We start from the raw sequence: 13,445 nt of genomic DNA, 5'->3' as shown, positions 1-13,445 counted from the left end.
ACACTTCATATACTTCTATCCTTGCCATTTTAATATAAGTGATATAAAAAAATATGACTAGAGTATTAAAGAATCAGGAGGATCACATATTCATTGCCAGTCCAAATGTTCAGTATGTTTCATTACTTATAGGCTGTTTGGTTAGTACAGTGAAAAGACAAAACCATAGATCAAACCACAATAAACTGCTATAAAAAGTATTTTTCCAGTAGCTATGGATAATGGGGCAAAACCAACTAATATGGTCTAAAGCAACCGTATCCCAAAATGAAAAGGTTGAAAAAGAGATTCCCCTGTAAAGAAGATAATGATAAAACTTAACTGTCCCACTGCCCAAACTGCCATTCTTTCTTCAAGAGCAACAGTGCCCAGAGAATCTACTTCATCTAAAACACTTCGGGGTGTGTCGGACTCCTGGCCTCCCACGGAGCACTGCAGTCCCTTCCGACATGCCTGGAAATGTGTTGGATAAGGTCTATTCTCCGTATACCATAGCTCTTAAAGAGAGCAAGGATAAGGCTCCACGGGTGGCAACACAGGTAAGTATCATATCTCTTCTTTACAGGGGAATCTTTAAGCTACAATTTATTTTGTGACAGTGACACTTTAAAGAGCCTATAGCAGCTTTACTGCATTTTTCACCTAGTCATATGGCATATAGTCAAGAGGATACAACCTAACTTGGAAGTTGAAACTCTTATGTTTTGTACTAAGAAAGGGGACATAAGATAAAAATATTTGCTTTTGTAGATTAAGCTTTGTTTTCCAGTTTCTAATATAGGATGGGTAACATTGAAGAGTGTTAGTAGAATGTTATAAGTCACTAAAATACTGTGACAGAGTAGGCAGTCTCCTATAAACTTTTGCTGAGTAGGTTTAAAGTTAGTTATGGATCTTATGAGTTAAGGGAGAGAACTCATAAAGTGTATAATCTAATGATTTCTCCAGAAATCCAGTGCTGGCCATATACGTGGCAATTTCAACTGCTTTGAACAAACTTTGTATTGCATATATGAGGCAGCAAATGATCCCCAACCTACTATAATGGCTATAATATAAGTATGCATATATAACAGAGGGTGGTAGATCTGTTTGATTGTTTCTGCAATCAAAAGTTGGTTGAATGTGATTAAAATTTATTGAAAACCTATATGCGTATGGTTAGCAATCAGATTAAACTGAACACAAGGCAAGTATTAAGAAACACTGTTGTGTTAATGTAGTTGTGTATCCATAAATATTCCTTTAAATATAGTTTTAAATGTGACTAGTCCAAGTACCTGAACAAGACTTGATATAAGCCTCTTGTAATTCCCTGTGAATTAATTCTCATACTGGTAGAGGGAGGGCCAGCACTAGGATTCAATCAGGTTTTCTGTCCAATCACAAACTTGGGACGGAAAGAGGACCTAGGTGTGCTTCTCTAACTGCAGTAGTAAAAAGTTGAGCCACCAACCTGGCTGTGTTGTTTTGATGGGCTAAATCTTGGGACTGAATGAATAGAAATACAAACCTTTGGCAAATAAAAAAAAAGCTTGCATGCATCTATTTCAACTGTGTATTTAGCTATTTACCTACCTGGAGTTCAACTTAAAGGCTAAGTCCCAATATCACTCATATTTCTTGAAGTGAAAGAAACCCCCAGCTTCAAAGAAAAATGATCCAAACATAGGCTAGTAGCTAAAGCCCAGTTTCTGAAAGCTGATTTATCTAAAACAGACTTAAAGGCTATCTCCAGGGGAAAGAAAGTTCCCTTGTAGTGGGGCTACCCCCATACCTCATGGGTTAACTGCTCATCAATGGGACCTGTTTTAAATAACTTTTATTTACCTGATCCCCTCTCTAGCAGGCTCCAAGAGAGGCACCTGCAGCCTCTCCCCCCCCCTTCCACTCCATTGGAGGCCCGCTGATGTCATCACATACAATGAAGAGCCTATAGCCTTATATTATATGTGAGAATGCTGAGGGATAGCCCTCCAGCCGGAGTGTAGGGGAGACGAGCTAGCAAGGTGTAAAGAACAATTGCTTAGTTGTGTTTTAAACTTGAACCCAAACATTTTGTAACGCAATAAAGGCCCAATTTAATATTGTCATAAGAAAAATAGCTTCATAGTATTTTTTTAGATATAGAAGGACAAAAGGTTTATGTGAGAATTTATTTTTTCTGGTTTTCTCTGTTTCCATATGAATTTAGGTAATACTGTTTTGAGAGATTAAAAGTGAGATCTACAGAGTAGAATAGGGTTCATCTGAAAAACATATTATATCCTTTGGAGAATATTCTTTTTAATAATATTAACACAACCATGTCATATAAATTGGAGCAGGGTCCTTGTTATAAGATTAAAGGAAATCTTATTTAGAAGAACTAAGTAGCTGACGATAAACAAATCAGAAACTTAAGTCAGCTGTATACTTTTGAAGGAAGCAGCTTTGCAGACAAATGGTTAGGAGGGTTTTTTAACTTCTACTTCTTAATGAGGCGGATTTATATGCAGAATCTCTGATTAAGTGAGAATAATGTTAAAATGAGAGATCTCCCCCAATCTACAAAACTTTACACTGAAACTGAAAAGGAATTCCCAACGTGTTTTATAATATATAAATATAAACATCTGCAACATCCACATATGTGCCCAGTATGAGTATAAGAACTTAAATCAGTGCCCTTAATATACGTAATATTGCAAGTAAAAAGAAACACATTGCAAGTTTGAAAAAATGCAAAAAATGCACCATTGATCTTAACTATGGCTGATGGATAAGAAAAGAGAAATGATCTAACTATGATTTCTGTACCAAGTCCAGATTTTGAGAGGGTAGAAAATAGAATTGCAGCCCAACCTGTACAAAAACTTTACTGCATCTGTAGTAAATAATAACAAGGGTGAACTGAAAGATCTGGCATGAATTGTACAAAATACATTGGGGGGAATGTATCAAAATTAGAGCAAGCAGAATCTGGAGCAGTTGCACATGGCAACAAATCAGCATCTCTCTTCTGTTTGCTCAGGTAAGATTTGAAAATGAGAGAGAGATGCTGATTGGCTGCAGTGCAAATTTGCTCCAGATATTGTCTGCTCCAGTTTTGATAAATTCCCCCCATAGAGTTCGCTGTCCTTCGCCTCACTGCCAGTCAGAAATCTGACTTGATTCAGTTGAATCCATACAGGCAGTAAGGCTTTTGATGTGAATGACATTACTATTGGCTATTTCAATTTGCAATAGCCAATAGTAAACTAGCATTGTACCTGCCCTCTGCTGCAGTTCCCCATCAGGTCCATCAGCAATGCTTTTCAATGGGAAAATGTATTTTTTATTTTTTTCCTATTCTGACATCGCTCGTGTCAGAATAAAGAAAAAAAGACACAGCAGTGTTTCTCTCCTGGGCGGCCGGGAGCGGGAGGCTCCCAGAGCGCCCGGGAGAGTTTTATTTTTTATTTTTATTTTTTTACAGCAGCAGAGCCGCCGGACAATAGGAAACTATTGGGCGGAGCTAGCTGTCACTGCTAGCTCCGCACAATCATTTTCTATTTACTTTTTTTTTACTTTTTTCACTCTTTTTCTGTTCTGCTCGGTACCTCTGAGGGACAGAGCAGAACAGCGGCATTCGGCTATTCACTCACTGCTGTTCGGCATCTTTAAGAATAGCCCGAACATCAGTGAGTAGCCTGCCGGAGGTTCGGCTCAGTCGATCCAGATGTTGGATTGTTGCTGAGCATGTTCGGCCGACCGGAAGCCATGCGAAGCAAGCCGATGTACGGCTGATTTCATAGACCCCCTAGTGTTTTTGCATGTAATTTATTTTTGCAATATTCTTCAAGAAGTAGACCTGCTGTTTTGCCAAAAGTAGGGTCCTTTCTCTCTAGAACTATAGCAATATCAACCATTAGGTTGAGAACTCACTGTAGATCCATTGCTATATATCATTGCTATTCCATTTTCTGACATGGAAATGTGTAACTAAACTCGATAAAATGTGTCCTATTTTCATTTATTTTAATCCAACATCAGGAAAAACAACCTGCATGAAACAGAAGTGTTGTTTTATTCTGCGAAGAATGTAATCTGAGCACACAAATGATAAATGGTAGTGGTCGTGGTTGGACCTCATGGACCAAGAAGTAGTGGGTATATTAGTTTTTGGTGTTTAACATTAGTATTTTTTGGTGTTGAGACCAAAAACTCTTTTAAATCCTAGAGCTCCTTTAAGTGACCCTATATTGTAATGCTAAAACATCCACTAGGACTTAACCTTCCTCCTAGCTGAACCATTATTGTAAACACTAAAATAATAAGTCTTATTCCACCCCAATACTTAACCCATGCTGTTACACTTAACCCTAAAGCGGACTCTTTATAATTAAGGTCCCACCCTAATATTTAACACTTCTCCCCCAAAGCATAACCTAACCTTTACCCTGAAATGTAAACTAAGATTTCTAATCCTTGATCCTAACACTAGCCTAATGTAACTCCTAAACTAACCCTTTACATACCAAAACAAATCCATTAATGTATACTGTATAGTCACCTTATCAGGAGGTGTTACAGTAGATTTGCACTTTTCTCTCTAGTGAAAGTTTTTAGTGCCATGCTGTCAGTGCCAATAACGTATGATTCAAGAAGTTACATCCTTCTCAACCACCATAAAAATACCCCAGCATGAATTGGTCACATACCATGCTAGGTCCCAATTCTTCTATCTTTCTCACTTTTGAGTGGACGGATCATTCTTCAAATGCCCATATCACTGCATTGGGGATATGGACACTTGTAATTGTCTGTCCAGCGGCAGGGTCTTTTCAGGGTCCAGGAGACTGGTGTGATGATGCCAAGAAGAGGGGACCAGTTGTTGGGGGGCACAGACTATAGAGCCGAATTACTGGTCTCCACTCCCAGAAGAAGAGGCAACAGCGAGGGACACGTGACAAGGAATCAACTGAGTTTAAAACTGCTTCTGAAGCTTTTTTTAAACACATTGCTAGATGATGGGGCAGGAGTATGTGAGATGGATGATATAAGGAGATTACAAACATTTTCCAAGAGGTGAACTTTACTTTGCTGGACACTTATAATTGTCATATAGGCTACTATTGTTATACTGATGGCTTTGTTGAATATACTGTCATTCCTCATTTACTCTTATTTCCCCTTTCTGTTTCATCTTTGATTTTCTTCTCATTGTTGGACTACACAGAGAATGTAAGTACAGCTAAGACAGGAGAAATTATATCTATATTTTTACCTAGTCTTTTGGTTTTAAAGTGTAAGTCTAAGCACAATAAAAAAATATAATTCAGTACATATCTTCAAAACATGCACCTTTTCCCTTTTTTTTATTCCTTTAAAAATGCTGCAAGTACAGAAATATACTGGTTCATCTGCCAGAAATACAGTGTATTCATAACTCCCTGTTAGTGCTAGCAATACAATGTCCTTTAAAACACCCAAGCAATGTTGTCACCTCTTTCCAGTTATTTCCTGCTGGATCACAAAACACCTCTTCCTTACCTTATTTCCTTAAAATAGGGATTAGGTGTCTTGCAGTCCAGCAGGGTGGGGCAGGGAGACTCATTCGGAGCTGATAACACATTAGCTTGAACAAGAAATTAAGATGTCACGGGAACTCTGTAGATGAGTAGGATTTTTTTTCTACTTTCAGTGGCGTTAAAGAGACAAATGGGGAAATGTGTATAAATTGCAGAGATGTACTTTATATCTTTTTTAATTTGCCTGGACATAAACTTTATGCATTTGTTAAAATATGACAACAGCAAATGGAATAATAGTAATTACCTATTTTGTGTTATTTTGGCTAAATTCCCCCACAAAATGAATTTTTAAATCAAATATGATCCATTCTTTGTGAAATGCTGTACATATCAATGTGTAATGCTTATATAGTTCTATTATTGTAACTATATACATCCCATACATATTCATATTTGTTATTCATCTGTTTAGACAGATACAGAAGAAGTGTCACAAGCAGATAACCTTTCAATGGATCCGCAGCTGGAACGGCAAGTGGAAACAATCCGTAACTTGGTGGATTCTTATATGGCCATCATAAACAAATCTATTAGAGATCTGATACCCAAGACACTCATGCACCTGATGATTAATAGTGTAAGTGATATGTGAGAGATACCCTGCATTGTGGTCTGAACCAAATTTCCTACTGATAAAGCCTATACTTCATGGCAATTGATCATGGAGTCCAGCAGTAATATCTGTGACTTCAGTAAAATGGTATAAAGAGTACTGGTGAGGCTATGAGAGCTGTGGGCAGGGGAGGACTGGGAACTTTTGGCATGGGTTACAAAAGGCAATCAGCTGGCATTTTTATGATAGGTACAGTTTTCTGGGACAAAGAAGGTATCCCACACAAATTGTGTTCCAGTACCGTAGTGATTGGTGGTCATGGTGAAAGATGAATGTCAATTTAAAGTTACTCAGTAATATTTAATTTTTACCAGCTATACCCTATATCCTTTGCTCCTTTTGTGGAACTAAAGTGACACAAAGAATGGTACTTAGGAATGTACAAGAAGAGAGTTTCAGGGGGTATCCCCAACCCTCCTTAAGTTCAGAGTACTTCAGCTTCTTTTACATTCCTATTTACCAATCATGGGACCATACAAGAAGACAGTTTAGGGCATACCTGCCTTTCCTCAAATTCAAGGTCCTGCAACTTCTTGTACATTCCTATTTACTGTTCTTACCTGAATAAATACTGTGAATGTGCATCAAAAACGAGTGCAGTGCTTTGCAGCATTTATATTAAAGGCAAAGTGGAGTCTGCTAGGGAAATGCACTAGATGGATATGTAGACTGAGAATCACATACAGCTCACTCAGACTGATGTGTGTGTAGATATATATCTCCTATTCAGACCTCAGTCAGAGCTGTGGTTAATGAAAGATGCTAAGCATAATATAGTTCTCTGTTCCCTCTTAAGACCTGCAATCGCATTACCTGGCAAAGGGAAGCATCAACTTCACTTGTGGTACTCCACTTTTGGCCACATGACATCTCAGAGCTGCAAACTAAATTCGTTCTGGAAGACTTTCCTATCTTTCTATAGATTATACATACAGACCCCGCCACGCACTCTTTACTGGACTCCCCTTCTTTCAGAAGATGGGTGCTGAAGTGACCGCAAATTGCGCCGCATAAATCACATAAGGAAGCAGGAACATCACCAGCACACCTTGATAATGTGTCCAAAAGTACGTCTTCTTTATACAGTGCAGCATTTCAGGGGCACACAGGGTCCCCTTCATCAGGCTCAATATGACCCCGCGTGACCCTGAAACGTTGCGCTGAATATGTAACAATATGCATCAATAAATAAGACGTACTTTTGGACAAGGTGTGCTGGTGATGTTCCTCCCTTCCAGATTATTTCGCATGAGTCAGTTTCAGTGTGCATTCAACCATCTTCTGCAGCTAGGATACCACTGTCAGCTGCCACGGAACTTGTGCTGGAGAATGGCACACTTTTAGGGTAAGCATACTTGCACATTAGGACAATAGATGTTACAAAGTGGTTTACTTGCAATTTAAGCGCAATGGCCCACTTTTTGTTGTTGAGCCAACACTGCATGCCTCTGTCTCAAGTTCTAACAATAAGAGGTATGTGACTCACTGGGTTCTAAAGCCATTATTAGAACAGTCAGCATTGGCAACTTCCATATTTATATCCTGACAGGCTGCTAGTGTAATAAAGAATGTTATAATTTTCAAGAAAATTACTGAATTTCACTGAGCAGTACAGGATGGTACTGTTTTCTGTCATTTGGTTGCAGATTCTATGTAGGCAATGTGTATGTGTGTGTACAGTATGTGTATACTGTATACAGGGGTACAAGTACTCCTAAGAGCAAAATCACACATGGACTCACACACCAGCTCAAACATAAATGCATACACGCAATGGGTTGGACTTGATGGACTTATGTCTTTATGCAACCTCAAATACTATGGGGTCTATTCACGAAGCTGCCGAAGGATCTGGCTCCGGCCACTTTCAGAGAGATCAGCGTCCCTGGTTACATGCTAACCAGGCACACCGATCTCCAAACAGCTAACTCTCCCTCGCCCCCCGGGAGTCTCCTGCTCCCGGACGCCAAGGAGAGAAGCATTGCTGTGTCTTTTTTTCTTTATTCTGACACGATCGATGTCAGAATAGAAAAAGAAAATTAAAAAAATTCCTATGGCCGAACATGCTGAGCATGTTCGGCCGACCCGAAGCCACGCGAAGCAAGCCGATGTACGGCTGATTTCAGCCGATGTACGGCTGAAATCGTACCAGCCTGAAGTGAATAGCCGAACAGTGTTCGGCTCACTTCACTTCAGATCGGTCATTCCCTCGGCAGCTTAGTGAATAGACCCCTATGTAACTATGTAACTATATGTATACACAAACACACTAATACCTACTACTGCAGTAGTAGTAGTAGGTATTTGTGTGTGTGTTTGTGTATACATATACAGTATACACATACTGTACACACACATACAATGTATAGAAAATAAATATGTAGATGCTTCACACTAAAGATACATTTTTGTTCTTCTTGCCATGTGTCTATAGTAGTTGTTTTCTATGTCAAGCCTAGATTGAAGCTAATCCCCAGGAAATGGTTTCTATAGCAATATTAAAGCTCAGAAAAGCCCTCGTACTTCCTCTTTGCTCTTGGTGGCCTTTAGGTAGCTCCCACAAGACGGCCAGGGAGACTGGCTGCATCTTATCAAATACTTCCCTTTGTAGATTACGATACAGGAATCTCTTCCATGGGAAGACTTGCAGGGAGCTTTTCAAGGATATTCTAACAAGGCAGAGCTTCTTACTGTTATCTTTTCCCCTGTTTTCAGAACAAAATGCATGCTTGTTTGCATGTTTGTAATGACCCCTAAAGTCTTACAGGAAACAGCAATGATAATCTGTGTGACCTCACTAGTATAAAATTGGTCAATTAGAAAAAAAAAAAGTTTGCAGTTACATAAAGTTGTATACCCAGTGTTACAGGATACATTATAATAGATTAACCGCTTCCACAGGGCTTGATTTGCGAAATGACTAAAGGTTATTCACCTAGCAATATGAATGTGAATATTAGTGAAGAAGGTAAACCGGAAATTACCCAATCATGTGCAAGGAAAGTTAAAAAGTTGTTTTTTTACTTGCACTTGATTCGGTATTCAAAGTAAACACATTTCACTTCATTCACTAACATTTGCTTTAAATTGTAAACAGGCAGTACTCATTTAGTAAATCACCACCATTGTGTCAGGGCCCTCTCCCTCACCCTCCTTATAAGCTATAGCAGTAAATATGTCCCACTATCAGAACACATGAGGTAAGTTTTGGAGAGCTCCATTATATTTGAGCCAAAGTCATATTTCACTTGTAGATGGTTCATTCCAAAAAGAAAGGCCACTTTGCAATGAGGATTTCCGTAAGTCTAGTATCTGGACTGGAAAAGAGTCACATTTAGGTGGAGTGGTACCTACAAGTGATTCAACCATCAGAGATGGTCACCCTATTACATGAAAGCATTTTTTATGTTTTGAATGCTTTGTTTTTAATGGACTTTATTTCTCATCTTATATAAGCCCTCAATGGATAATATACATGTGATTCTCCGTCCAAGAAATGTACTTAAGCAGAATTCTGGGTAAAATGTTTCTTAATCCTTGCAGTGGGGCTACCCCTGCACTGCGAGGGTTACGTTCTTGTTTTTGCCTATGTTCAAAATTAAGAAAGTTTTCCATCCAATCCTCAGAGACAGCTTGCTCTTAGACCAGTCCCTGGGGCCTCTCTCCCCCTTCGCTGTAGTGGTCTAAGGTCCCTGAGTCATCACATTCTATACACAGTGTATAGGACGTGAGGACGCTGAGAGACATACCATTACTGCAGCCGAGGAGAAGAGAGGCTGGAGAGAGCACTGTCACAGCTGGCTGGCTTGGAGGATCGGGTGAGTATAACTTTTGTTATTTTCCTTCCTAGGCAAAAATGAGCACTTAAAGGAGAACTATGAGGTGAGTGATTTTCACTCATCCTCATAGTTCTAGCCGACCGGTGACAATGAAACTGTCACAGGTCGGCTCAGTAGATCGGGAAGTGAGCGAACACATACCGGCGTTCGCCAACTTCTCGAGCGTGTGACGGCAGAGAGGGACTGGATTCCCCTCTCCCCGCTCCGATTCTCCAGCGCTAACTGGCGAAACGGATGGGGGAGGGGGCGGGTACTGCTGGCCCTGCCTCTAGATAGGCAGAACCAGCTGTCACTCACGCAGCTGGGCGGATCCAGACATAATTGTCAGGATCCGTTTCAGCTGCGGCGTCTCAGTATACCATGAGCTGTAGCTCGCGGTATACTGAGCTTAGGGTGACGGGAAGACGCTAGTTTGTGTCCTCCTGTTACCCATAGGAGAACTATGGGGAAAAGCCCTAACCCCATAATTCTCCTTTAACCCTTACATTGCAGGGGTAGCCCCACTGCGTGTGGTTAAGCAAATTTTTACCCGTAGTTGTTCTTTAACAAATGATAGTTCCTGAATGGATCCAGAACTTACACCAACAAGTGTCTGCATGAATTTGATGTGTGCTAATTGCACACTGCAATAGCATAAAATACTTCCAAATAGTTAGGTCAATTGGGGTCTCAAAAGTGTAGGTGATTGACTACAGGAAGGTGGCCCGTCCAGGCTAGTATGACTAAGGATGATCCGAGGAAAAATGACCTTAGGGTTCTGGCTCTCAAGATGCAATGCACTCTTACACAGACTAAGCACCAGCACGTGAACCTTGAGCTTCACAAAGAAACCAGATATGTTACATCAAAAACACCATTTAGAAATGTTGAATAGAAACAGACAGCCATCATTCCATATTTCTTGGCTTGTACATGAAAGGAATGATAAAGAAAGAGTAATGGACACATCGCACAAAGTGTGCAGTACAAACAGAGTAGAGAATAACATTGTGCGCATGTTTTTCTTTTTCTTATAAGGGGACTTTCAGTGAAAGGAAAGAGATTTAAAAAAGTATTTTGCCTTTTTGAATGGATCATTGTCTTAATTGGGTCCGGTTTATGTTTCATTTTAAGTTATTGTTATTAGTATAACTGGTGCGTAAGGAATAAATGATATTGTTTTTGTCCTGAATTAATACATTGAATTTAATGTTATGGCCTTTATTTGATTAAAGCGTATATAAATTTACAAATAAAAATGTAATATATTGTAGCCTACCAGCTCTTAGATGTGGTGGCTGCATTTGTTTTCTTTTCTCGAGGATTTTTTCCTTAACTTTCACCTGGTTATTCTGTGTATAACACACTTCCTGTCCTAGGCTGGCTTTACTGACTACAGAGAGAGCCATGATTGCCACCCAGGTTGGACTTCAATCATGTCTTCTCTTTATCTCCTTTATATGGGCGGTTGAGAATTAGTAGTTTATAGAAGGAAAATAACTTTGTTTGTGCTTTTAGTTCAGCTCATGGGAAGTGACAAGGACACCTCATTTCTGGCAAGTTCTGTGCTTGCTGAAAATGTTCTTAGTCTTTAAAATGAAAATGAATGCAGCCACCACAGCTAAGAATTGTTAAGCTAAAATATATAGGGGGGGATTTATTAAAACTGGAGCAGACAAAATCTGGAGCCGCTGTGCATGGCAACCAATCAGCATCTCTCTTCAGTTTGCTCTGGTAAGATTTAAAAATGAGACAGAGAAGCTGATTAGTTGCAGTGCAAATCTGCTCCAGATTTTGTCTGTTCAGTTTTGAGAAATTCCTCCCATAAAATTTTTGTTCTTGGGTTTAAATATTTTGTAACGTAAAGACCAATGCTGAGTAACTCATAGTTACCATATTTATTATCTCTGTTTGTACTGTTTGCCAGAACTTTTTGTTGGTTTTGGGTAGAGTAGGGAATGGTAAGAACCCGTCTCAGTTTTTTTCACCTGTAAGTGTACCATCCCAGAGAAACCATATGAAGTACAGGGTAAGTTGTCTAAAGGCTTGAACAGATGTCCTTATTGAAAGATTTCTTTTCAGCTGTTTTCCGAGTTTTTATTTTTATTCCCTGTCACTGTCTTTTCCGGTGGCAATGGTCGCCAAGACAAATATATATAGTGAATCTACCATACAGAAACACAGATAACGATAAGAGCCTCACGTAGGTGAGGGACAGTGTTTGCTCCGATGTTTGGATGTGTACACTTAGTGCTGAAAATTGGTATTAAATACATTGCAGGAGGCTGCCCTTAGGTTCCATTCACACATGAGCGGTTTTCCACGCGTATTCGGCCGTACCAACCTTGCTAAACATTAAAAAAACCTTGCATTGCTATGTGCATTGTTCAGACTATTCCTGCGGCCGCAAAATATGCCAAGCACGATATTATGGGCGGATTACGCACGTTCTGGTTATGGTAACAGCCGCAAACGTGCAGACTTCCCGCGTAGGTTAACGTTTGCACGGTTTTGTTCCGCATGGTTTTCCACGTGAAAAACTGTGTGGAAAATGCTACCGCTATGTGTGGATGGAGCCTTAGAGGTCTATTCACAAACCTGCCGAAGGATCTGGCCGTAGCTTCGGCCGATCCTTCGGCTAGCTTCGGCCCCAGGACCCCTTCGGTTCACTAGAATCAATTTCCAGGGTCAGATATTACCAACCCCCCCTCCCCTTTATCAGGGCTGTGGTAAATCACAAAGCATAGCAAAGCACAATAAGCATAGTAAAACTTGACATTTCTTGCACTCTACTTTTCAATATTTCAGAATACTGAAATATGACAACTGATTGGTTGCTAAAAATAAGGAATATAACATGTTGTACTGTGCTATGTGCCTTATAATTAGCCTAATTCTGTATTTCTTTGTTTAAAGTTGAATTCTATCCAAAACCCTTCTTAGTTTAAATAGAGTAAATAATGGTTAAATCCTCTCTCAGATTTGTATTACTTTCTGTGCCAGTTAGAGAGATTTCCCCTCACTTCCTCTCTTTCTAATACTTAGAGCATTGAACTGAACTTCCCATATTTTCTTTCTGGATTTTATACTCTCTGTATTGCTTTGTATATCCACTACATGCCAATGACTGTTATTGCCTCCTAAATAGATACAAAAAAAGAAATTTGTGCAGAAAGCATGCAGGAGAAGGTAAAAGGAAGTGTGGCTCACAACAGCCAGAACTTCATCATTCCACCAAGAACAAAGTAAAAAAGTTTTAAACAGAGGACGAAATACAATGTTTAAACATTAATAATCTCAAGGCATGCATTCATCTGTTCATCTAGGAACAGTAAAGAATGTAACTATGAAATAGGGCAGTAGTGAAATAGCACCTTTAGCAAATTATATGTAAGTCCCCGTTCACACCAGGGCGGTTCAGTTGCTGAACCGCCGACATGAAGAATCACATACATTCCT

At 39.6% G+C, this 13,445-nt stretch overlaps 1 protein-coding gene across 1 annotated transcript in view; it reads left to right on the top strand.

The window, feature by feature from the left end:
• The window catches only part of DNM3 (dynamin 3), a 212,304-nt gene that overhangs the window by 165,578 nt on the left and 33,281 nt on the right, over nucleotides 1-13,445 (top strand). The window contains exon 19 of the mRNA XM_018566844.1: nucleotides 5,968-6,132. Coding sequence (XP_018422346.1) covers nucleotides 5,968-6,132 — 165 coding nt within the window. The remainder of the gene's footprint in view (nucleotides 1-5,967; nucleotides 6,133-13,445) is intronic.

Source organism: Nanorana parkeri, unplaced genomic scaffold (genome assembly GCF_000935625.1).
Source record: "Nanorana parkeri isolate BGI_ZX_2015 unplaced genomic scaffold, ASM93562v1 scaffold982, whole genome shotgun sequence".
NCBI lineage: Eukaryota > Metazoa > Chordata > Amphibia > Anura > Dicroglossidae > Nanorana > Nanorana parkeri.
Note: the sequence above shows the minus strand (reverse complement) of the source record. Positions and strands in the feature narration are given on the sequence as shown.